Source organism: Parus major, chromosome 3 (assembly GCF_001522545.3).
Source record: "Parus major isolate Abel chromosome 3, Parus_major1.1, whole genome shotgun sequence".
Classification (NCBI taxonomy): Eukaryota; Metazoa; Chordata; class Aves; order Passeriformes; family Paridae; genus Parus; species Parus major.
The window spans coordinates 94,838,222-94,865,431 of record NC_031770.1 but is presented as its reverse complement, the minus strand read 5'-3'; the positions used below and the strand labels follow the sequence as shown (position 1 = coordinate 94,865,431).

The 27,210-nt window shown below is 36.1% G+C and overlaps 1 protein-coding gene across 15 annotated transcripts in view; it reads left to right on the top strand.

Annotated features, from left to right (window-relative positions):
• MYT1L (myelin transcription factor 1 like) overlaps positions 1-27,210 on the top strand; it is a 307,933-nt gene that overhangs the window by 177,269 nt on the left and 103,454 nt on the right. For 11 of the 15 annotated variants that reach the window (XM_033513050.1, XM_015621697.3, XM_015621694.2 and 8 more), the window contains exons 3-6: positions 902-956; positions 1,138-1,171; positions 1,476-1,538; positions 26,181-26,554. In XM_033513050.1, the coding sequence (XP_033368941.1) occupies positions 902-956; positions 1,138-1,171; positions 1,476-1,538; positions 26,181-26,554 (526 nt within the window). The remainder of the gene's footprint in view (positions 1-901; positions 957-1,137; positions 1,172-1,475; positions 1,539-26,180; positions 26,555-27,210) is intronic. The other 4 variants (XM_015621695.3, XM_019006099.2, XM_015621703.2 and 1 more) reach the window with 1 other exon arrangement.

Here is a 27,210-nt window from a genome sequence, read left to right as displayed (position 1 = left end):
CAGAGGAGCTGGTGATACAGCTACTGCATATATTTTCCCTGACTCAGTCTCTCAACATAGTTCAGTACAATTTGCTTCTGTCAAACAAAATCCTGAACTCCAGCTATCCTATTTAGCTTACCTTTTAAAGTCTGGTGACAATTGTGCATGTAAAATGAGAAGAAATAATGTGGCCCTACATTAACTACTATAGATCAGTGTTTGTGATACTTTCCAATATCTAATCTGCAGCCTTGCCCCTATCTGGTAAATATATAAGATATTTATATATTTATTACTGCACAAAAGGTACAGTGGATAGGCAAGCGGTTTGTAAAATGAAGATAAAGATCTACTTGTGTAGCAAGTGAGCCCACTCCTGAAACATGAAAATACAACTAAACAATGAAATATACTGGCAAAGATTGTAATGCCATATTAAATAACATGAAATATTTGAAGGTCTAATGATGAATCTTCATCTCCTTTTCAGTCATCATTCCTTCCTCTCTTTCCCACTGTAAAGGGTTTAGTTAAAAACAACCTGTGATGTGTGACTCCATGATTTTACTTTTGAATGGTATAGAAATGTATTGAATCCTTGTTTTGGAATATATGGAAGTAATGAAGTGTTTATGTCAGAAGTATCTCCTTGAAAAGAGGAACCAGCACTTAGTTGCACACAATTTGCTATGAAAGCAGAGCACAGAAACTGATTGGTTTAAAGCAGAAATAACTGCATTTTCTGTTTTTAAATAAACACGAAGATCCTAAAAATCCCCTGTAAGGAGAACTTTCCCTTACAGGATAAAATGGAATTAAAATTGTGTCAATAAATCGTGTGAGAGACTGTATCAGTCTGTGCATTGATAGTCTGTGCATGCAGGATAAGAACATTGACTGCCTGCTAATCTATTCCCAGATGGAGGTGGATGCAGACGAGAAGCGCCATCGCACACGCTCCAAAGGTGTTCGAGGTATGTCTCTTGCTTCAGTAAATCACTCAAGGCCCCTGCTCAGGGTGACCTTCATCCTCCAGAATCTCTTTGCACGATTCATTCTGACCCTGCTTTTACACAACCTTTCTGGTAATTTTCTGTAGAAGAGGGGTACTTGTAATAGATGATAAATTTTTATATGTTTTCCATCTCTCTGCAGTTCCCGTGGAACCAGCCATACAAGAGCTGTTCAGGTTAGTGCTCTGAGTGTAAAATGTATCCCCATTAGCAATTTAGAAAATTCGTGCCTTTTAATGGGTATAATGCACTTTCAAGTTCATTGGTGGTTTGCTCATGCCCTGCTGCACTGATGAAATTAATTCCCTCGAGACTTGCTAATAAAAAGCATCCCCTCTTTTTTTTTTTTTCCCTTCAGTTGTTTGATTTCTCTTTCTGTCTTTGTTGCCCTCCATCTCTGTAATACCTACTGTCTGCCTGCTTTTAGCATAATGTTTCTGCAGCACACCAGCACCTATATATTAATTCTCTCTTTTGCAGCTGTCCAACGCCTGGCTGTGATGGCAGTGGTCATGTTAGTGGCAAATATGCAAGACACAGAAGGTAATATCTGTAATTTTTCATAATTTAGTGAAGAGATTTGGTAAACAAGTTATCTGGCATGACCTTGATAAACCAAACAATGATAAAAATTAGCAGTTTGATATTCTAGAAGCCATTTAGAGGCAGGGTTATTTTTTCTTTCTGAATGTCACAAAACTTAGCTCACATTTTTGCTGAGGAGACTTGCTCTCATTTTCAATCTTCTCCCAATTTTTGCATACAGTTCTCTTGCTTATGTGTTGCAAATTAAGATTTGTCCTCACTTATCTATTGGCACTTGTATTCATATTATTTAATGTGTTTTGTAACTGAATGAAAAAGAGCTTCTGAGCATTTTAAGTTCAATGATCAGGTTAAATTCAAAGGTCAAAGCTTAAGGCAAGTCAACAATAATAAGATTTCAAGTGTCAAATGTTATACTGTATTATAAATACCTTTACTTCAGTTTCTAGACTGTGAAATGTGGAGACATCTCCTTTAAAAAAAAATCCAGCTTTTTTATGGTTAATAATATACAAGGTAGCATATAGTACAAATACTGCATGTGCTTCAAATTAATTTAGACCTCAGTCTTTAAATTTCTGTAAGGTCAACATTCAGTAGTGTTGCACATCTTTACAAGCACCACTCCTTTCCTGAATCATTTTTCCATGAATTTTTTTATGCAATATTTTGAAAATTTAACAGCTCTAGAATACATTTTCTCTCATTGCTGTGCATTTCATTTGACTTATTTTATACAGCAACCCATTGTAGGAGATAAAATGGCTGAAGTTTAGGCCATTGCTTTTCTGAATTGAGGGAAATGTTCAAACCAGTGTTAAATTATCCTGAAACTCTAAAGATATTTTTTCATTCTTGATTTTTCAGCTTATAAAATACTTGTGGTGTTTATAAGAGTACATATTTCACGCCAAATCTGATTACTACATTAAATGGGCAATATGGGGTTTGGGGATTAAATTGAAATTACACATTTGGGGTTAAGGCGTTTATTTGAAATAGGAAAAGATACTGTGGCCACTCAGTCCACTCATATGCCTTTTTCTTATCAGTGAATAAAGCTTAGGGACTAATCCAGAAAACACTCAAAATTAATCAAGAACAGTGATATTAGAATTACTTTGAATTACTTTTAAACAGTATAAACCATAAAATAATTATTCACATTTATTGTCTTAATCTTCACTCATGAGACCCGAAACATTTTTGTGGCTATTGGAAGTTTTTGGTTAGAGCTTCGGTTTAGTTTGGAACACTGATTTAGGAAAAGTATCCAAAAACATTATTTTTAAATTCACTTGTGACTTCTCATTTCAAACCATGGTTTTCTTTTGTTTGTTTTCTTTATGGAAATACAAGCCTCACAAGTAATTAAAGAATGACACTAAATCCTTCTTTTCCCCAAGAAATGTCATGACCTGTCTACAGTTAAGTGATATGATTATAATGTCCTTTCTAGTTAAAAGATTGTAGCTACCTCGGTTTCTTTAGATTTCATGGAATTTCTGTGCAGATATCAAAAGCAAAAGTTTTAAAACAGAAATACAGTTTTAATACAGAAAGAAACTCTTTAGCTTGAAAAATTCTGCCTATTCTTCTGAATTGCTCTACTTTTGTGTTAGGGTTAGTGTCTGTGTAAGGTCACCCTTTTGGGGAAAGAGGAAGCAATAAATGTGAGGTTTGGAAAGATTACATGCAGTTTTGAGATGTTAATTCCGTATTTTGCTTTCTTGACATGATTCTGGTATGTCAGTACACGAACAGACTGAATCTCAGAGCTGTTAATTAAATGAAATTTTGGGCAGATGCGATAAGAATAAAAATTGGAAATACATCAAAAATTCCTTTTTTTTCTACTAAAAAATTTGTTGGGCTTTTATGTTTTCTTGTCACCATGATTGCCAAACCACTAATCAAAATATATTTAACCAATATATGTCCTATTTAATGTAAAAACACAGAGTTCTTCGTTGAGATTTACAATGTACATTTATCTAAAATTTCTAGAAGAATTTATCTAAAATTTTCTAGAAGAGCAGTACAATTTATTTACAACCAACACCTACTAATTTTACCTTTTTGAAAGAATTTGAAGGAATTTTCCTCTTTTTCCATTTTGCTATATGGGTTGGAAAGACCCTCAAACATTTTTTTCCAAGGAAATCAGACTGTCTTAAAAATTTTATGTGTTCAGGGAATTGCATATCTCAGCTGATGCCTAACTCAATTCCGTTTAGACCTACAGAGCATTTTAATGAGGTTAAGACCTTTTCATTCACGATATCAGACCAGCTCATTATTAGGAATAAAATTCATTTGCTTCCACTAGATGTAGTCAGAGCACTCCAGAATTCTGTTTCTTCTGAAATGTCTTGTAGTCTCTGGAATTCAGGGTGGGGTTTTTGGGGATTTTTTTTTTTTGTTTGCTTTTGTTTTGTTGTTGTTTTTGTTTTTACTGGGGTTTTTGTGTGTTTGGGGATTTTTGTTGTTGTTAGTTTTTATTTATTTTTGTAATTTTATCTTTGTGACAGTGAAAACCCATCTACAGGTAGTACATTAAGCTTCAACTGAAATAAACAGATCCTTTCACATTTTCAGATAGATTCAGGGGATGAAATGTTGTTCAACTGCTAAAATATTATATAGAAGTTAAAGGAGAGTTGGATCTCAGGTTTTTCACCTCAGTAGTATTTTTAATTATGAAAGAGCTTCAATGTAGGTTTACTAAGGGAACAAGCAGACTTTCTATGCCATTGATGTTTCCTTTGAGGTGAAACACAAGACTGGAATTAGGTAGTGCAACAGTGGTAAGATCTTGTATCATTTCCATCTCCTTGATGTTTTTCTTTGTGTCAAAATCTTAGCTGTAAGGGAAGCAAAACCTTGCATGATTTGTTTGGTAGCTTCCTCCTGGGTCTTAAGTTCAGTGACTGATGTCAGCTTGTTGGCTGGACATGCTAATAGACAGATTAGATGAACAAGTTTCTCTAAAGAGCACTTTAGGGCAGAATGCTGGGATCTCTAAAATTAGCGTGGTAAAAGCACCTGTCTCCAGTGGCTGCATGGAAGGGTCAGAGGGATTAACGTCCCAGTCTGGGCACTGAGGAGAAGTACTCAAAGTTGGATGGTGTGCCTGCCTTAACTAGAACAGTCTATTTTATTTTTCTGATTTTAGTAATACCTGGAAACCTGAAGCTAACATAGAGCCTCTAGTGCTGTCCATGACACACAGCATGAGGCAATGCCTCAAGGTTAGAGTTTACACAGGTAGAACTTTGGTACCTGTTGTTTCAAACTGAACTGAAAAATAAAAGGAAGAAAAGGTTGTGAAAGATCTGAATACAAGATAGAAACAAAAGTAAGCCACAAACATGTTCAAATAGTGGTGGTGACAAGAGAAGAATTAAAATCTTAGGAGTGAAAACAGAGCATCTCCCTGGGCCATAACTCTGATGCAGGTTCTTTTAGTCCCTTGGTACCTGTTCAGGCCCACTGTGCATAGCAACATAACAATGAACACTGCTCTTCTACCTTCAGTACTCTGAATTAATTTTGAACAATAAGCTTGGTCCAGATCATACTTCTAGCTGTGAATAATCCATCTGTATATATAGCAGTGACTAACCAGACCAGGAGGGTGTTCCCACAAATCTGCTTTCAGGATGCCTTTTAACTAAGCATCTGAAAAAAAGCATAGATTCACATGTTCTTTTACTGCAATTAGAAGAAACTTTGCCAGTTTCATAGATCAAATTTAAAGGCAACAGGAATCACATTCTATGTAAACAACTACAAATGTAAGAGTGAGTCCAGTTTCTGTTCTGTTCTGCAGGTGCAAATCACTAGAGTAATTGAGTCCAAACTGTCCTATATTATTTACTGAGTAGATGTGAATGATGACTTCAGAAATACTGCACTTTACTTTGTTGCTGTCCATTTAGCATCTTTTTAGAACAATGTCATATACCAAATAGGTGCCAATGATTTGCCATGTAAGTAGGTATGTAGACTCATTATAAAAATCCCAACTAGGTTCCATTAAAAAATACTGATTGCATACAGTGGCTTATTTAAAAGCTTAACAAAAAAGTTTCTTTATTTTTTTCTCAAGTAAAAAAGCAATTAGATTTTGTAATTGTGTAATGGATTAATCACTTGCCAACTGCCCCATATTTCTAAAATAATATTTTAACAAATAATATTCTAACATATAACATACAGTCTAACATAATGTTCTAACATACTAGAAACCTAAAAAAAATTCTGAAGGTGGTAGCATGGCACTATATATATTCATTTAGGATTGTTTTGGAGCATACAACAGTGTATATTTGAAAACAGATACAGCCATTGTATAGAAATTAAAGCAAACCAATTGTTGTCTGAAAAAAAAATGCATAAAATTTCAGTGAAGAATGTGAAGACCAAATGATAAACCCTTCATATTTAAAATGGAAACACTGATATAGTTTTTACTGTATCATTAATTTCTGTTTGATTGCTGAAAATATGAATTCAGATGAAATAAACCAACTTAAACATTTCATCTGCCAGGGAATTTTTCATGCCTTTTCTTCAGGTCATATTTTATTTGTAAAGGATTTCATTAATTCCTGATACAATGCCTTGCAAAATAAGGGTAGTCTCAAAATCAAAGAGGGATCCTTAAATGATGTGTGTACCTGTAATGCATGAATTGTCCCTAACTGTATAGAATACATTGCATTTTAATTTTCCACCAAATTTCATGATATTACCAGTTCTTTACTGCTTTACCAGGCTGTCTCTGGTTTATTACATTATACAGATAGAATTATTTTGACTGTCTTTTAATTTTTAGGCATGGGATTTGTCACTTCATATAACAATTTGAATTTATAAAAACCTTAGAGTTTAGCATTGCTGTTTCGCTCAGAAAAAACCCAAACAAGTACCACTGTATTGCCTTGACATTATATACTGCATTATAGTCTACATTTTCGAACAGAGCAAGTGAAATAATGCAGGCTCCCAAACTTCTAAATTAAAAGGCTCAAATATCTCTCTGCTATTAGAAAATTATTGAATTTCTGTGCCTTGTTGTGCCATATTTCTTATTCAAATTTTTTCATTTCATACACCTTTTCACCCACCAGTTTGATTGCCATGGCTGCAGCCGTGGGTGAATAATTGCCTGTCTTCACAGTAGCATGTTCTGGAGCTAAAGTCGAGTGCTTGCTTCCTGATGTATGCCTCATTTGGATTCTGCCGACAGCCTAGGGGCTGTATTATTCATGCCTTGACAGATAGCACTCACTAAAAGCATTGGAACAGGGCCAGGTACTGGCAGAGAGATAGTGGAGCATTGCAACTTGCAACTGAGAGGAGCATCTATAATACAAAAAAGAGAAATCCTCATACCTTCCTTTTACTGGTCTCACTTTGATGGAGAATTCATTTGCATCAAAATAAAATACCCTAAAAATAAATACATTTTTTTCTAAACCACGCTTCAAAGTTTAACACAATTTTCCACATTTAATTGCAAAGCTGATTTTAATTAGTAAGGCCCTGCATGTGAAAAATGAAGATTCACTTGGGTGAGTGTAACACATTGCAGTGTCTGCTGAATGCTCTAATTAATGTATGGCTGCTGTACAACAGGGTGCACTGTGGGATATTTATGAAAAATTCTGTGCACGCAGCCAGTCTATCTGTATTTTAGTTCTTGAATCACAAGAATAAATAACTTTTCCCCCTTTATTCTTTATGAGACATCATTGTGAATGCCATCACCCTATCCATAAACTTTATGGCATGCCTGTCCTTTTTACTATTTGTCAAAGATATTATAAATCAGAAGCTAGGACATACATATTTTAACATTAATTTGATAGCAGAGCATGGTTGCATGCTGTGCAGAATCAGAGGTCCACTGATGCTTTTGTGCTAAAGCCTAACCTCAGAACAGTGAAGTCCTTACAGTTGCTTTCTTTCATGATACTGTGAAAAATCCTACAGGATGCTGGAAGTACAGAAAAATGTACATTCCTTTATCTCTCAGCTGATAGGCAACCTTTATTTTAGTGTTTCTAATGATAAAATGATTCACAGGATATTTACCTGAGAAAATACTCTGACACTGTGAAATTTAATTCTATTCTCTTTAACAGCATGTTTGCTAAAGACTTTGGTAAGCCATAGTAAATACCAAGAATAATATTATAAATATATTTTATATGAAGTAATTCGCCATTCAGGGTTTGTAAAAAATGCTGATAGATGGAGCTTCATTGCTTTGTTAAATCTGGCTAAAGAGAATAAGTAAGCAAGTAAATAAATAAATAAGTGCAAGAGCATAGGGCTTTTCACACAGAACACTGCAAACAATAAATAATTGTGCTGACAGAGAATCCATAATGTATTAGAAGTCTGTATTGGCTGCTGTCTGGATCCAGCAATAAATCCTTTGTCTGATTGTTGATTAATGATTAGAAAGGTACAAAGCTGGGTCTGAACCATCGAGCATGTACACCAGCAATTGGTGTGAGGCACTGCGTGCTAGTGGCCATTGTGTCAAGGTGGCTACACAAAGGAACCACTGCTCAATTACTCCTACCACCCTCTCGATTGGGAGTAGCTGTTGCAGGGCCTGCAAGTACTAGGAGTACTAGCCTTATAAAGGCAGGAGCATGGAGAGCATTGACCTAACAGTGCAGAAGCAGCAAACAGTGGATTTAGGATGTGCTTTCTGCAGTGGGTGCCCTGGCTTGTATGTCGTTGAAATTATGTGCTCCTTTTCTTTCAAATGGATGGTGCTGAGAATATTTCTCATGCAGCAGTCCACTTGCAGCCACGGGGTTTTCTGTGAACAGATCTGTCTGGAGATGTCCCTGTCAGCCACAAAATAAATGAAAACCATGCCAAGAGTATCGAAAAGAAAATTAAAAAACAAAACAAAATAAAAGAACAAAACATCCAGTAATACTGGGGAGATAATTTCCCAACAAGATTGTGGAAGTAGCTATACACATTTTCCCTTTGCCTATGGGAAATTTATTTGGTTGGCCTGGTAGGTTTGCTGAGTACATTGTGTTCTCTTAGGAGAAAAATAAATGGTTTTAGGTTGAATAACTTGTGCTTTTCATAGTGGAAAAGAGTATCTACAGAGTCGATTTGCACATGGTAGGCAAGATATTTCATCTCACTATGCCTCTGTTTCCCCATTTGTAAACAGCAAGCAAATTTTAGGCATCATGACATGTAAAGACAGAACCCTGTATGGGGAATTACTACAAATGTGGTAAAAAGACAAAAGTCTGGCTCTGATGTTTATCTGGTATTTAAATAAAGATCTGTTAAATTGTCATTGATGTCAAAGAAAGTCTAACTATACAATTCAGTGCTTTTTTAATCAAAACATTTTTCTGGATCCTAGGGCAAACTTAACTGATTTGTCATGATAAGATAATTTTATATTTAGAATCTAATCTAGTTTCCTGATGTCATAATTTGTCAATTATTTTACAGTATTTATGTAAAAATATTGATCCTGAGGTTTGAATTGATGGAGGTATTTAAAAAAATCTTTTTAATAATGTATATTTTTGTGAAAATACAGTGACAGTTTTTAACCTTAAGACTAAACCAGAAAAGCCACAAGCAAGGTAGTGCACTGACTATAGTGTGCTGTGGAGCTGCCTACATCTTCCTTCCAGCAGTTCTGAGCAGCAGCCGTAGCTACTGTGTGTTAAAAAATGGTGTGTGCATTGGAGCATCCAAGTCAGAGCTTCAGAGACAGGAGAATTTACTGGTGAATACTGGCAGCTGGATGGCCAGGGAACCCCATCTTATTCCCTGCTCCAATGTCCACACAAAAACAAATAACACATGACTTCGAAAAAGTTCTATCTGTAGGTGGTACCCATGCTATCAGAACAGTGTTGCCCTGCTCTTTCTTCTCCGCCTCAGTGAAAACGATCTGAACTCTGCTAGAATCATCAAAAAGGAGGCAGGAGAAATCATAAATGCAATAAATAAATAAAATTATAGTTTTCTTTCAAATATTCATATTTTATGAGACCAAGGACTTCAGGTATTACCTGAGCTAGCAAAAGAATATGAAGAACGTAAGAAACCAACTCAAATATGAAGGAGGCCTAAAAATAGGCTTCTGCTATTTTGAAATGAAAAATGTCTTCAAAGGCTTCTGCTGAGGTTTTTCAATAACTTGAGACAGCCCTTTCAAAGACATCACTTCTTATTAGTGGTTGATATGAAGTACTGCTTCTAGTGGTGTCAGCTCAGGACAGGGAAAGAAGAGGTAGTCTTGAGCATCTTCGATGGCAATAATAAATCTAAATAAATACATCCACAGAATTAAAAGTGCTCAGGGGATAGATAGCTCCTGAAGACATCCTCAGCACTCTACAGCCTAGGACACTGAATATGTTGATAACTTTAACCAGGTGACTGGACATACAAAGCTGGTTTTCTGGACATTCACCTGAATCACCTTCCCAAGAAAATCTTAAAGCTTACTGATGACATGAAAAGGGATTGCAGAATTTAATGCCATTTTGTTATTTGCAAGAACTAGTAGTGTCATGCTGTAAGTAACCATGGAAGAGTGTAGAAGGGGTTTAATGCCTAAGAGAAAATATTCCTGTGATTGAAGTTACGGCTGTGTCTCAAAACCATGAATTATGATAAAATTTGAAATACTATAAAGAATGCTTAGATAGGACAGGATATGAGTTGCTTTAAATGCCTATATCAGTCATTTTTTAAACAAAGGTTTTTTGCCTTCAGTTCCCTGGGACTGGGGCAGATTTCTCTACCATCAAATTTTTTGTTTAAAGTAGTGAGGCCAGTGAATTGGATGCACAAGTAGTGGATGAATACTTTCTGTTCAGCTGATTCTTGTGGAAGAAATTCACCAAAGATGAAAGACCTGCCGCTGTTTTTCACCCTCTTAATGTCTCCAGGAGAAAATCCTACCTGTACTTGATAAACAGAGAATGGGTGTTCAGAAATAAGTCTAGAGATAAAAGCTGGCATGCATTCAACTTCTGCCTTAAGTCCAAAGGGTGAACTCTCATCAATGCTCTCTTGTTTTCTGTCCAACTCTGAAGTCACAGTAGAAGTGACTTTTAACATTAGGCTTGTCCAAATCAAGAATCATGGAATTGTTAAGGTTGGAAAAATCATAGAATACAACCATTAACTCAGCAATGCCTAGTCCATCACTAAACCATGTCCCCAGCTGCTACATCTACATATCTCTTAAATACCCTCTGGGATGGTGACTCAAACACTTTCTGGGCATCCTGTTCCAATGTTTGATAATCCTTTCACTGAATAATTTTTTCCTAACCAACCTTAAACTCCCCTGGCACAATCTAAAGCTGTTCCCTCTAACTTACCACTTGTTACTTGTTAGAAGAGACCAACCCCCACATGCCTACAGCCTGCCTTCAGATAGTTGTAGAGACCAGTGAGGTCGCCTTTCAGCCTCCTCTCCAGCCTCTACAACCCCAGTTCCCTCAGCAGATTGTCATCAGACCTGTGAAAGCATTTTCTTAGGTACCTTGATGCCATACTCAGTACATAGCAAAGATAGTTTATCTTTAATATCTCATCTGCTTATTTCAGTGCAGCAAGTGCTTTTGGAAACCCCTCAATTTGTGATCTGTACAAACATGCCACGCTCCCACTGTTTTCTTCTTTGTCAATAGGGTTAGGACTCCATCTGGGTTTGGTTTGAGATGTTTTCTCTCATCTTCTGGGAACTTGCATTTTATACTGTAAAGAAGTTAAGATGTCAGAATGCTTGCATTCTTTTTTCTTGATCTGTATTCAAAAGGAGAGGGAAAGATATAGTTTTGTAACTTTGATCAGTCAATTGGAGACAGAAGGACTCCATTTTCAGTCCCAGCATTAGCACTTCATATAGGAAACAGTCATTTTTGAGATTAATTGAATGAATCCTTCACTGGTATTAAAGTCCTGGTAGTAAAGAAGATGTCAATGTTTTGTTTTACATGAAGTATTAGAGAAGTGTGCACTCTAAACCTAGAGTATTATGAAATATCATGAGCAAGCAGTCTTCTGAGAAGTATAAAACAAAACTTCAGTTACCCCAGCAAAGGAGGATATTAAACACAAATTGCTCACACATTTCTGTGTGTTCTAGATTAGATAATGGCTAAGGTTGGGGTTGTGATTTCTCCTCTGATGATCTCCCTGACAATCTCCAGTCAAAAGACTGAGTTAATCTCTGCTTCTATAAGAAAAAAAAAATACAAAAATTAAAAAAAAAAAATAAAAAAAAAATAAAGAATGCTTAAAGTGATTAATTCCAGGAGCGGAAATCCTCCTCTACAGAAAATACCTTTGGCCAACCTGGATTACAGTGTCTAAATTCTGCTGTGTGTTAAGTGCCTACATGTCCCTAGGTATTAGAAGAGGAGCAAAGATACCTCACTTGGATGTCAGAATTTCACTGTGCAGCTATGCATAGAAACAGAGCTGTAATGCTTTTGCTCCCTTGATAAACCAGGCGTTCGTGACTCTGTTACCACACAAGAAATTTGCATCCCTGACAGAAGTTGAGTCACGCCTCTGAATTCCACTCCAGTGCCTCTTGCTTTAGACCATCCTTTTTATATCAAGAGTTCATTTTTATAAAAATTGCAAAATGTTTTCTTGTTATTTACTTTTTGCCAGGACAGTAAGAAAAATGGACTAGAATTGCTTACATTTAATGAAGACCTTGCTTGGGTATGGTTTCTTCTAGAATGGCGAATGAGGATTAATGATTTGTTGGTTCTTAGTAACCATGTACCACTTCAGGAGAAGGGGACAAGCAAACTGTAACCTCAGACAAGAGGATATATCAAACATCATGGCATAGGTGATTGATTTTGTCCGACACAAGTCTTCTAGACTTTTGTATGTCAGTAGCTACCACACAAACCCCCTGGTTTTGAAACTTATTTCTTATAAAATTCTCTATATATGCCATACTTTGTAAAAGGAAGTAGAAGATAAAAAGCCCTAATGAGATGGATGGCTAAGTGCAGCCTGTTTTCCAGAGTAACTGTATTTTATGCTCATAAAGATTTTTTTTAGCTGTTAATTTTAAAATATTTCACAAATGTAACTCAGTAGCCTCAGTCTGTTTTGCAGTGTTAAGTACTTGATTTCAAATTGTGCCAAAGGTCATACTGCTTTAAATGTTGTAATACATTCATAACACCACATTGACTCACAAGACTGGTTGTAGCAACTTTTCTACCAGCATGGAGTTATATGGTACAGGGCTTAGGATGGAAAGAAAAAAAGTAATACATTGTTTCTCTGTCTGAAAATTTAGGAATGATTGTGACAGAATGTAATTGTGTGACTTTATTTTGATTGGGGCTGTGGAATTAACGTTTCTGGTTCTTAAAAATGGACACTTAGCTCTTAATTTCAATTCCATGTGACGTAAGGAATCACCAGCTTTACAGTTCTTCTGTCCCTTCCACAATGGTGAATTTGTTTCAGTGCTTCTGTCAAGGCAAGTGTGCAGCTTTCTGAGTTGCAGTACTGTCTCTGCAGCACCTAGGTGTTCCTTGGAAATACTTACTGACATTCTCAGAACTGACATGGCCTGGCTTGGCTTGGCTTGTGAGACCTAAAGAGATCACAGAAAAGAACAGACTCAGAAACTGCGTCAGAGTTATAAAACAAATGCCATTTTAGAAAGAATGCAAATAAATTCTGACTGCTGTGTTAACTTCAAACCTTAGCAGTCAAGCTTGTGGATTCCAGTTATGTTATTAAAAGGATGTAGGAGGAAGGACTGAACAGTTACAATGGCATTGACTAAAAGTGGAACAGTTTATTTAAAATGTCAGCATTTAATCAAAATTATAAAACAGAGAATACACTTAACTTTTTCTGTCTACTCTAACTGTTGATTGTTCTTTAAAAATTAAAGCAGTCCATCAGATTTAGATAGCAGTCTAGTGGAGAGCTCAGTAGAAGCGCAACAGAATTGTCATGGTTAGTTTAGATTTTTTGGAAGCAATTATATATATATATATATATATATATATATATATTTAATTTTTTAGGTATACTATGGGTTAAACTGATATCTTTTGTAACTAGGAATTGAATTTCATTCCTCTTACACCAGGGCACTTTGTAATGATGTTGCTCTAGAGCTCTATAAAAAAAACACAAACTCACAGAAATATAAAAGTTTATTGGCTGGTCTGAGAAATAGGGATAATGAGATTATACCAGCATCCCTATTTTTTAAACAAGAAGGAAATTTAGAATCACCTAGTGAAGAGTCAGGAACAATTTACCTGACTACATTGCAATATAGCTTTGCATGATATCAGATAATTTGAAATTACATCATACCTATGATGCTTTTCATCCCTACCTTCAAAACTTTCCAGGTATTTTTAACACAAAGTGTCATCTTGCACCTGGGCCACTTTCTGTTTAGTACATTTACCAGTCAGTTAGAGAAGAGATAACAGTTTTCCACCATTTAATTTCTACATTTTGGATTTTCAAAAGAAATCAGAAAATAAGCACAAAATTCTAGAACACAGCTATAAGTAGACCTTTGGTGCTGAAATTGAAGACAAGGATCCACAAAATTACCAAGTCTGTAGTTGACCAAACTTGTCATAGGAAACCAATTTGTGTATTTCCAGAAGTGCTGCCAGTTTATCTAAACTGTGCTGCTCAGGGCTTTTTACCTGCCAGAATGTTTGAGATTTTCAGGCTGCAGGTACCAGCATCCTCTGTTCCAGAAGACACAGCAGTTATTATCTGCTCACACTCACATGCAGGCACCTCATTTCTATAGACAGCACAGCAGTCACACACCTTTCACTGAAAAAAATCGTGGTAGCTGTGCATCCTGGACCAGCAGTGTTGCTTAGGAATATATATTCTGAACCTGCTTCCATTTTTCCACTAGCCTGAATGGGTGTGTGTTAATTCTCAAGCCAGCAATACCAAAATGATGAAGGTGAAGACTGGCAAAGACCCTTCTGTCCTGGCTATTGAAATCAGGAATTTGAACAAAAGGAAGTGTGAGGTTTTTTAACAGAGAACAAATGAAGAGAAGTTAATCTGATGGTTAAAGTACTGCTCCAGAGGAACCAGATTTGGAGCCATAAGAGATTGTTTGGGTAAAAACAAACAAACAAAAATTAAAAATAAAAAAAAAAAAAACACAAAAAGAAAAAAACACCCCCTTCAAAAAAAAAGAAAAAAGAAAGGGTATTTCATTTGCTTCACAATTTTTTCAACCTTGTTAAAATTGTTGAATTGTTGTTATAAAGAAAGATAACAGTTCCACTCCACCTGTATCAAAAGAGAAAGCAATAAAGTAGCCATCCATACTACAGGCATGACTTTTCTACCTGAATCACAGTGTCTTTTTTGGATTATGAGTCATATTTTCAAGATTATGCCTAAGTCAGAGTTGCAAGTACATGCAGACATCAAGAACAGAAAAGTTATTGTAGAAGCATTCTTTTCATAATACTTCATATTTCTTACTGTGGATGTAGCACATGATTTCTCTCCTGACTCCCAGGCTTGTTATGAGTGGGGAATTTATATTATAAGGAACTGATGACCTGTGATATTGCCACAACTATTATCATGATAGATCCCCAAATATAAAGAAAACACTTTCAAAAGTAACTAACTTATTGCTAACCAACTTTCAGTGACATTTGCTAAGCATCTAATGCCTTGAAGTATTAAGAACAAATTAAAGTAGACTTTGAAGTGGCACACACTGTGTAAAAAGTTGGCTTTTATCTTTTACAACTTAAGAAATTTTCCCCTTCTGCCATCTCCCTCAGTCATTTCTCAGTTTTACTCTTTGGTCTTTGGACAAAACATAATTCTGGACTTTTTGCTATTTAGTCTTTTTACCTTTCCTGTCTATGCATCCTTAAAACTGAGCAGCTGAAATTCAGAGAGGGACAACTGCCACATTTCTCTTAAAAATCTAGCCATGGGAGGTATATTGGCAGCAGATTTTCAATGGAAAACGCCATTTCCTCCCACAACCCAGCTGCCACATTTAAACCATGCTGTGTGGGGCTTCCACTCTCTTGGGAGGCTATTTTCACTTGCCTTCAGAGGTTCTTCTCAGTCTAATGGAACTCACTGTCAGCTATAAAAAGCAACATTATATGCCATAGTATTTTTTTTAATTGTGATATGACTCAAGTTGAAGCCTTCTTATTCTACACTAGAATGTGACGGGATTCAGTTCGACTTTTTTGTTTGGGTTTTTTATTTTTTACCTGAACAGACATCCTTCCTTTCTTCAGATATATCAAAAAAGGCCAGATTAAGGCAAAGCTTTTTAGACATCTGGTTTTTAAAGTTATGTGATTAACCTAGGAGGTAAGCTTTCATTTTTAGACTAGAGTATTTCTAAATCTCCCAGTAATGAAAAATTAAAGCTGAAAATCACCAACTGGACATGAGATATAGATTTGTCCTTTGAGTCTGCCAACAGCTTGAACCAATTTCTTTATGATAGGTAAGTTTATTACTTAGTGGAAATACTACCTGCAAGACTCCTTAATACTACAGCGAAGCAACTTCTGTGTGCTGCAGAAGGATACTAGTTCAATAGATTATTATCACAAACAAATGTATGCCTTTCAGGGTGTAAGTCATGGCAGGAGAGCAGAGGTTCTCAGTCCTTTAACAACCAGAATTTAGGACATTTCACACTTGAATGACTCCTAACCAACCATGCAAGACACAGAGCAGTATCCTGTGGCTTAAGCTGGAGGTGAGATTGGTGCATAAGCATTGAAGTGTTTGCAGCTTGTATCATTTTGCTTTTGTCATTTTTTCCCTGTAATTCAGATGTTTGCTGGTGACAGTCTTGTGTTAGAAGGCTGCTCCATACCATTGTTCCTTTCCATTGGTTATATTCTGTAGCTGTTTGCTATTTTGATCAAGTAAGAATCTTATTGCTATAGTTACAGGAAAATTGTTGTATCCTATTTCTTAATTCTGACCCATACATCTTTCTTAGTTAAAATTAAGTTGGGAGTTGGTGCTATTGTGTTTCTGTGCTGAGATGATGAGAAGATTATTTATGATAAGATTACTTGTGATAGGAATCAGTAGCTGATAGTATCACTATAGTAGCCCTGCATTATAGATGTGATAAAATGACAGCATACTCTATTACTCAATACTTAAGTACATTCTAGAATGATAGTTTGACCTATTGTGTTGTGGTTAAATATGATCCATCAAGTCTATGTCTAAGGGTGTTGATTCTAATAGGTATCTAGCCATGTTTTTAAATGATGGACAGTATAGCTACATGAACCACCTTTGATTCCAGCAGTTTATTTCCCTTGGTTTTTGAATGCTTGAACATAGTGTGCTGAATTACTTAAAGGAAATCACATTTGAAATATTGGAATAGAAAGATTTCATATAATGTTCAAGGCTCAAACATTGTGACTGTGCAAAAATATTTTGTAACTGATAGGTGCACTCTTGTGGCATATTCTGACCCTTTCAGATTGGTCATGATTGATTGTGAACTTTTCCATTTTATGGTATTATAATGAAAAATAAATAAAATGTAATTTGCCTTTCCTCTACATGTACACAAAGTTGGCATTACCTCTGAGGCAGAAAACACAGGATACATACAAACCTGGACAGCTTTACATGATGCTTTTATTCAGCTCAATGTAGCCAACATAATTTTCATCTCTATGTAGAAAAATAGGTTTTCTTTCTCAAATTTTCTCTTCAAATTCATACTTTTTTTTTTTTTTTTTTTTTTTTTTTTTTTTTTTTTTTTGTGGACCTCAAGATTTTGGTTTAGTGCAGAAGTCAGTGTTCTTTGAGTTAGTGCAGAAATGGTCATTGACTCTGCACGTTCCCATTTTTATGTGTCCGGGTTATATCTAAATCAACATCAAAGTGCGCAGAATCAATAACCACTTAGCAAAACTTGATTATATGCATTTCATCTAATGAATCAATGAGTCATTAAACCCGTGGCCTTCGCACTATCCTGCACTCCTTGATCAGCCCCAGTGTTCAAGGATCTGGTGACAAGACATTATCAGTTGTCTCTCCTTGCTCTTGAACACACAGTTAAGTTGGGTATTTGCCTTCCTAAGATTAGAGGATAACTCCAGTGTCCAATGTCTGACATTGGAACATACAGGTAGTCTTGAAGAGATTGTGAAGCTATCAAGTTAAGTGATACAGCAGCTGTGAAAAGGAAAGAAACAGGTTCTTGGATTTCTCATTATGAAAGTATTATGGTACATAGTTTTACATTCTATTAGGTATTGTCTTTGTTGAATCTGGACAGACAATTAAAAAGGAAAAGAGAGAGAAAAATTCTTGGACTTATCTCACTTATAACAGATTCCTAAGTGGTAGAAATACAAGTTAATCACCAACACCTCCCTTTATTTTCACTATCCAAAGTGTCCAAGAAAGATAAGATGAATAGCCTCCCAGGAGACTCCCATTTCTCTGCTTTGAGTTATGAAGGTATCTTAGCATGTATAGACTTAGGTTTTGGAAGCCATGGGGTAAGCAAGAGATGATCCCCCATCAATGACATTATAAGTCATGAGCCAATCAGATATTATATTGATTTATTTGTGTATATACTTTTGAATAATCAACAACTACAGGGCACATACTTTACTAACCTATGCTGCCACATAAGTTTTTAGTCTCATGATGTGTTACATATATTTTTGTATCTTGCTTGAAATGAGTTCTCCATGGCTGAGAGATTCCCCATGTATTTGTACAGCACGTAGAAATACATTGCTGTGCCTCATTTTTCTTCACTGAGCAGCTGTTGTGTTCAACCAATTAAATAAACTTGTTTGAATGGGTTAGTTATTGCAAAACTTAAAGTTTCTTTTTAGTTGTCATGTCCCAAGAGCAGTGGCTTTGGTGATGGGTGAAATGATCTCATCAGTCAGAGAGCAGGTTAGTTTGTCAGTGCTCCTCCCAGTAACACCAATTTGGAGTCTCAGTGATGGGGAGAAGCTTCACATGGAAGTGTGTAGAGACCAATGAAATAAAAGATTCCTGCTTTGACTTAATTTATTGTGACTCTATTAACTACATCAAAGATACTCTAATTTATTTTGTTTAAAAATATATATTTCAATATCTGAATTTCTAAAAGAAAAAAGTTCTTGAGTCTTGAGCTCCATCATTTACTTCTGGCACATTCTGTCTTGTATCATTCGTTACTTCTAACTCTTTTGGCAATGCTGGGTTTTTAGGCACCAGTTTTTAAGATTCATTTAGTAAAATACTGCTATACACAGGTGGATCTGTGTTATGTTCATGGCTATTCATATGTTTAATAAGGCTGTGAGGTGAAAAAGGGTAGAGTTGGCTTTTAAAATTCTATGAAGAAAGTATCATGTCTTCCTTTGCCTTTTGAGATCCAGCATGCTTCTGGGCACTTCTGTAATTTTTCTTACTGTTTGGTAAGAGTGTAGAAGAGTAAATATTTGCATCTCCAGATGGAAAATCAGTTTACATTTCACTCATTCCTGTCATTGTAGCTTGTGCCTGTTAGGGTAAATTAATAGCTTTCACTGAACCAAATTACTACTGTATACATACCTAAACTGAAAAGTCAACAAAGTTCTATATGGTACAAATAAATGAAGTAAAGATGGTGTGTTTTGATACTGCACACATAAAAGCATTTCCTGCTTATAAGAATCTTATTTAATCAGAGCCAGAAACTCATGAGAAAGCCTGAAATACTGGAAAACTTTGGAGATGAGTTTATTGTGTTTTAAAAAATATTTGTTAATTTAAATTATTATTTAAATACATAAAACCATATTAATTTGGTCACACTTTTCCAAAAATATTTAAGAACGTAGAACCAGATTTTTCGAAGCACTGGCTCTGGATTAGTGCCTAACCCCAACTGCGAAGATAAGGGTTTGGGCAGTCATTCTGTAAGTGCCACAGTGCTTGGCAGTGCAATGGTTGCAAGAAGCATGCCTGATTCTGGAACAGTATTCAAGGCTCTGGCTCAGTTGCCAGCAGGCTCCTGGAAAGCAGATTTGAGTAAGCCTGTCTTCTAGATCGGGATTCATAGCACATAGGATGCTAGCACAGGAAATTTTAATTCATCTCATTGGAAGCACCAAAATCAGTGTGTCCCAGCTCCATCTTCTATGCTGCAGCTAGCCATCTCTAAAATAAAACTCTCAAAATTCAATGTCTCACTTGAACTTTGACTTTTCCCATTTTCTCTTCTGTAGTTTAAGTGATAGGACTTTATCTTTCACAGCCAGGGAAGGTTTGACTCAACACCTCCCATATTCCGTAAGAGAATGCAGGCATTGTATGAGACTTCTGTGGGGTAGGGAAGATTACTGACCAATGTGGCTTAGAAAAGTAATTTGTAATTTCCCACATGAAGCTTGACTTTACCACCTTGCAATTAGCTCTGTCCACTGCTGCTCATTCCTATAGCAAGTTGACATACTTTAAGCAGTATTCAAATATGGATGGAAAATCATCTTCAGCTGAAGGAGTTTATTCTTGCAATTGAGTAGGCGAATCGCTAGGCTGGAATTAATCCCTTTGTCTGAATTTATCATAATTTTTTTATTCCTATCAATTTATTGATAGCAATATAAATCAACTTCACCAGGAGAGCTACTAGCTCTTCTTTATAATAGTGCATAGTCTGCTGGGAAGGGCTTCTTACTGGAGTGCAGGGAATTCAAGCTGTAGGGTTTGCTGGAATCTAAATACTTATTTTTAGGTCGACTTCTATCAACTGATGGTATCGGCTCTTTCAAGCTAATAGTCACTGCCTTGAGAGTGATTTAAAGTCAGTGTTATGCAAATAAATTATATTTGCTTATTCTTGAAAGGCTGGATTTGTTAGAGGACTTATCTGATAAATGCCTGTTTTCTCAATACCCTACAACTCTTCATCTGGAGGTCTGGACTTGGAAGTTATCTAGTCCAAACCAAAAGTAATACTTAACAATATATAGTGGGACAAGTATAAATACCTTGGGAACATTCTGTCTTAAGCCTTAAGCAGAAGTTTGCTTCCAAGCATATTCTGCCTAATTTGCTATCTTAAAAACTGTATATGATAAAATTCCACCTCACAACCACTTCAGATATTGAAGTATTTAATTTAGTCTTTCTGATAACCTCATTAGGTGTTCATATAGCAAAGTTTTAGATTCTATTCCCTACCAAATGTTTTGATTTCTGTTAAATTAAATTCTTGCATTAAAAAAAAGAATAAGAACACTGTTACTGGGGACACTTTTTAGTTTGAAAAAGGTTTCATAAGGTTTTTCAAAGTCCTACTAAAAAAAATAAAGATAACAATACTCCAAGAAAAAAATATTATTCAGACTTAGAGTATAACATTGTCATTTTCTTATTTTTCTTCACTTGGCATTTTTCTTCCCTCATAGCATGAGGCATCTGAAATAATAGATTCAATAGAAAAGAGATACAACTAAAAAAAGAATGCTGGTAAACATAGGAATTGCTTTATCCAAACTGGGTATTTAAAGTTGACTGGACTCTTAATAGTCATATAAGCTCCCTTTCTCATTTCCTCATTTTCCTCTAAGAGGAAAGTTTCCTCCAGATAAAGGTGTCATGTTCCAGCTTCAGTGTGCTAGGTGGCATATTGTGGAGGAAAAAATATTGGTCAGTAATTTGATTTATAAAATCCCTTGTATTTATTTGGTCCTATACTATGTATATTTAAATATATATGTTAATTGTTATAGATTAGAAATAATAACCATACTAATTATACTGAAAATTATTTCAGTAATAAAATATATTAAAAATCAGCATGTTCAAATCTAGAGAACAAGTATTTGTTTCCTGAACTATGCTCCTACTGAATGTATCAGTGAGTAGCATCATCAAGTTTTTAATGAAGAAAAATTGCATGAATGTTAAAAAAAATACCATAAGTCATCTTCTAAGTATAAAGTGATACATTATTTCTTCCATTTCTTCAATTATTAATGTCTATATGTCCTCTTGGTGCTTATCACTATGAAATTCAGCAACATTCTTTCCACAAGAATTATTCATGACAGATTCTGAAAACCAGAGATGACTGAGACACACAGTGAAGCAGTGTAGAATATTCAAAAGTGTGTCTCAGGAAGCCCAGATATACACCCTGCTGCAAGCCAAGAGAGCTGAAGCGTGAGGAGAAAATAAAGCAAACACAGCTGACCAGGAAAATACAGGGAGCAATGAAAGAATGGATAAAGGCAGACACAACACATAAATCAATGGGGTCAATGCTCTGAGCAGGGATAAACAAGTCTAAAAATAACCAAATAAGAGGATGATCACAGAAGCCAAAATTGAAAATTTAGAGAAAATTGCAGAAGCTGTAAGGACAAACAATAACAGATTTCACAAATATATGAGGAGCAAGAGGTTAGTGGGAGAGACTGTCATCTCTGTATGTGGGGAAGTCAGTGGCAGAGGCTGCTGGGAAGCCAGCACAGTGCAGCGTTCCCTTGGTGTGCTCGCCGGGACACCACGGGGAGCTCGCCAGAAACAGAGGGAAGTTTCCTGGAGGCAGAATCTGAAAAATTAATGAAACAAAGGATGAGAGTGGAACAGGTTAAGAAAGAAAAAGGAGAAAATAGGGCAGCTTAACAGTAGGCTTCAGGTCTGGTGGCCTGTTTCCCAGGTTTCTGAAACACATGGTGATGTTTTTTTTAACTCGTTCAGTCTATGAAGGCTGCAGTACATGAGGGATATCTGGTAGAATATCTGGTACAAATTAATTAGGAGAATTTACAAAAGCTGAGTTGAAGTTAACTAGCGATAGGACAAGGAGTAATGAAGAGAAATTGGAAGATAAGAAATTTAGGGTGAATATGAGGAAGAAATTCTCTGCTGTGAGAGTGGTAAGGTTGTGGATCCCCCCTCCCTGAAAGTGTTGAAGGCTACCTTGGATAAGGTGTGGAGCCGTCTGGTCTAGTGGAAGGTGTCCCTGTCCTTGGCAGATGGGTTGGAATAGATGATTTTCAAGGTCCCTTCCAATCTAAACCATTCTGTGATTCTTTGAACTAGCATAAACCCTTTTCTTGGAAAATGACATATTTAAGGTTGGATCCAGCCATTAAAATATAGAAACACTTGTTTCTTGTAGTTGCTGATGTATCCTCAGTTTTAATTCTATTAGCAAAGACACTGACAATAGATTAATAAAAATATAAACTAAAGTCAAAGTTCACACCTTTATTTGAATAGCTGAGTTCCAAATAGTTATTTAATAAGATTTATAAAAGCATCAAAGTATTCAGACTACTAACCTGAATTGATTTCCATTGCCAGTTACGCACTATCCAGGGGGCCCTGAATCCCAAGTAATGCCATAAATTCTCACAAACTCTATAAAATATTGTACAGAAGACCATAAAGATGTGACAATACATTGAAGATGACAAATAACATCAGTAACATCAACTTTCTACCTTTGACCAATAATTTGTATCTAAAAATTCATGCAAATCTTAGTTGTCAAATAAAAAATTAAACAGTGCAAACCAAAATAGATGTATTTGTTATCCCCCTGTCCTCTGCCTCACTTCTTACCCTTATGTAAATTCTAAAAGAGATTGTTTTGGGGCATTACTACATGAAAACTTTTACAAGTATTTAGTGTTCTCAAATGAGAAAAGATTGGAGCAGGATGGTATTTTCTGGCTTTAGTGTGGCAAAATGGCCATGGTTGGATGGGACTTTGGCCAACCTGATCTAGTGAAATGTGTCCCTGCTCATGGCAGGGGAGTTAGAAGTAGATGATCTTTAAAGTCCCATCCAAAGGGCTATGGGTGCCTTTTTAGTTCAGAGCTGCCTGAAGTGTCATCAGTACCACTTACAAAGTTCTAAGAAGGTTATAATAAGAGAAGGGAAAATCCTGGGGATTTCTGGGGGTGAGCCTACTCACATCTTTGGAAATAAAGACCAGGATTTCGAGAACATATAATTTAACAAATAACAGCATTGAAGAAGCCATGGTGATGGTAGTATGCATCCAAGAGAGAAGGAACAGAAACCAAGAAAGCAAGACACATCCATTCAGTAAATGCTAACATGTCTGCTTAAATCCTATTGAACTGATACGCAAGTTTCTAAAACCTGCCTGAGCCTGAGGACATGATCAACTCTTGTTTTCCAGGATGCAGCCTCTGTTAGACACCTAAATGAAACAGGTTCCTCCCTAATTATCCAGTCATTTTCCTGAGCACAACACACACTCTGAAATTCTAGTTGTGAGGAAAAATTCATCTGCCTTCTCTCAGAGCTCCATGCAGAGAGTTTAAATAGGCAGCTGCTGAAACCCCAGAAAAAAAAAAAAACAAAAAAAAAACAAAAAAAAAAAAACAGGGAAAGCACCAAAATAAACCTGCAGTGGTCAGAACTACAAGAAACAGTGCTTCCCTTTCACCCCAGGTTTTATGCAGTGTCCAGACCAGTGGAAATTGAATTCCTGTTTGTGCCTTGACTGTGATGATGTGGGATGATTTCCTACATTACCCCTTGATTCTAGGCAGCTGGGTCCTGACCAAGAGGAGGACTCAGGACAAGAGGCAGGACGGACATTTGGCATTGAACTGTTGTTCTACTAGAACAAGGATTTCTTCTATATTTATAGGTTTTACTTGAAGTGTCTTTAGATAGAAACAATTATAGGCCAAAGAGAAAACACCAGCAGCTTAGGGATCCCTATTTTTTCAGGTTTAGGGCTCTTAAAATTAGTGAAGATTTGGGCTTTTGCTTGCCTGTTAAATGAGTTTCTTGCTGTCAGGAGCACTGGGGCTCATCTTCCATAAGAGGATGCTCTTCCATCTAATATGCCTTCTGGATGGAGCATGGCTCTGGAATCTGAAGGCTGTGGATCTATTCCCCCTCTAGCCTGCACCAGTAGGTCTCAACTTTGACACAGGTGTCTGGAATACATATTCCGCTAGGATTACTACCCTACTCCCAAGTGAGGTGCATTGGAATCTGGCTAGATGGATGTACTTAAAATTCTCCATAGTGTTAATGGAGGCAGGGTTTTTTTAGGCATGCTGGACTAGACTTCAAAGACACCTATTGTCTCCACAGAGTGAAAGCTGCCTGTGTTGCACAGAGAAGATCTCCTGTAGCAGATCATTTATGAATAGCATCTTTTGTGACTCTCTATGTTCCTTAGATATGTGTGTGCCAGGCAGACTGTGAACAAGTGATTTGAAATTTAGGTAAGACCATACCTAAGTTAGGCACTTCAATAAAATGATTGGGTGCTTACACAGATTTATTTTTACCTAAGTAGCAGTTTAAGTAATGGGTATGCATTGCAGCTGGGATGCAATTAAATTAGACTGAGATCAAGACTATGAGGATACCACATAGTGTAGTACTAAATGTGGTAAAGCACCAGACTTTTCAGTGGTCTGTCAACAGAATATGAAGCATTATTAGAGTGGAAGAAAATAAGAGATCCTTGGTGTATTCAGATAAAGGGAGAAAGAATATAACATAAAAAGGGTAAGTTATTAGTAGGTATGCAGAAAAGGTTATAAAGAACAGTTGGAATATCCCAAAACTAGTTAATCACAGGAAGAAGACAAAAAACTGATATAGGTTGAGTAATATTATAATCACACAATAAAAAAGTTCAAAGAGGGAGTTCTTTGAACAAAAAGTAATGAGTGTATGCAGTCACTGCACAGAAGATTGTAGAGGCTACAGAAAGGAGATCAGGTTCCACAAACACAGATTCTGTAACCTTTGAGAAACAGTTGGCTACTCTGGTAGAGGATCAGGACTCTGAAATACTGTTTCTGTTACAATGTATTAAAATGATTGATAAGGAAGTGGTAGTCAATTTTGAAAAGTCCATCATTGACAAAAGGTTTTGTTTATTGTTTGATTTTTTTTTAATATGAGGACACTTGTAACACTGGCCATGTTAATTATTTGGGTTGGTTGTGTTGGGGAGCTTGCTTTCTCATTTTTCCATCCTTATAGCATATAATAGAGAGAAACAGTAGGGAATTTAAGAGAGGTTAATTTTTTTTGTATTAATATGTTATTATTTATAATAATAATAACCAAAGACATTCAAAATATGATTTTTTTTATTTAAACATCATTGAAACATAATTGCACACAATCAAAATGCTGAACACTACAAAATTATGAAGCATTGCTTTATTCCTGAATGTTGTATTGCTAGCTATAGGTATGACAAGATAGTTGTTTTTTTAACTATATTCATCTGCCTTAGAAAGGAGTGTAACATGTAGGAGAGAAAAATGAATGAGGAGTTTGTACCACTTCTGAAACTGTTACGCTGCTGTATATGTGTGACATTTTCAGACAAATAATAGTCACTTGCATTTTCACAGGTTTTGTGTCCTCCCCCTTGGTCATCATTGCCTAAACATAACTTTGCTTTGAAAACATGCCTTTTGTGAACAGAAGCTAATCATGATATAGAATTAGAATATATGACTAAATAAAATCTGGAGGATAGTGTAATAATTTGCATCTTTTATTTTTGAACAGTGTTTATGGCTGTCCATTGGCAAAAAAAAGAAAAACACAAGATAAGCAACCCCAAGAACCAGCCCCCAAAAGAAAACCCTTTGTGGTTAAAGCAGACAACTCTTCGGTAGATGAGTGCTATGAAACTGATGGAACAGAGGAAATGGATGAAAAGGAAGAGGAAGAAGAGGAAGAGGATGAAGAAGAGGAGGAATATTCTGATGATAATGAGGAGCAAGGTGACGAGGAGGAGGATGATGAGGAGATAGATCGAGAAGAAGAAGAGGAGATTGAGGAGGAAGAAGAGGAGGATGAAGAGGAAGGTGAAGATGTGGAGGATGAAGAGGAGGAGGAAGAAGAAGAGGAGGAAGAAGAGGAGGAGGAGGAAGAACGTGGTAATAATCAGAGTATTAGTAAAAAGTAAACAATGTGTGTTTTCTGGGTTAATCTTCTAGTGTGGTGTGTGAGGATTTAGCAGTTCAGTTCTCATTAAAGCTAATGGAAGTCATGCAGTTAAATCTCTCTGCTCCACACTGAAAATATACCCCACTGTGTTCTCTTAACATTTATTTTAATAAGTCTGTCTTCCAAATATTTTTAATACACCAGCACTCACATTTCAAACAAGGAGGGTGGAGGTGTGTTTGTGCTAAAAATGCTTGCATAAAACGTAATCCTAGTAGCGGATTAATGCATGCAGTTACCAGGAGAATATTCACAAAGGTACAAGCAAAGCATCAGCTACAGCTGGGTGCCTGTACTGATCATTTGCAAGGGTATTTGCTAGATCTATTTAAAGAATATCAACAATTGCCCACATAAATTCTGTCACAAGTTTTCAGATAATTTTAGTGAGAAAAATTGGACCTGTTCCCTTTGAAAATTTTGCCCTATACTTCCCTCTACCCCAAGAAACTATTCCGAACTATTATAATATACTTTAGTTCTTTTAGACTTGAATTTTACGTGCTTTAGTTGATGTTATTAAAAATATAGCGAGTGACAGGTTTACATAGATAACGTCTTTCTAAAGTTTATATATTTTTGTTAT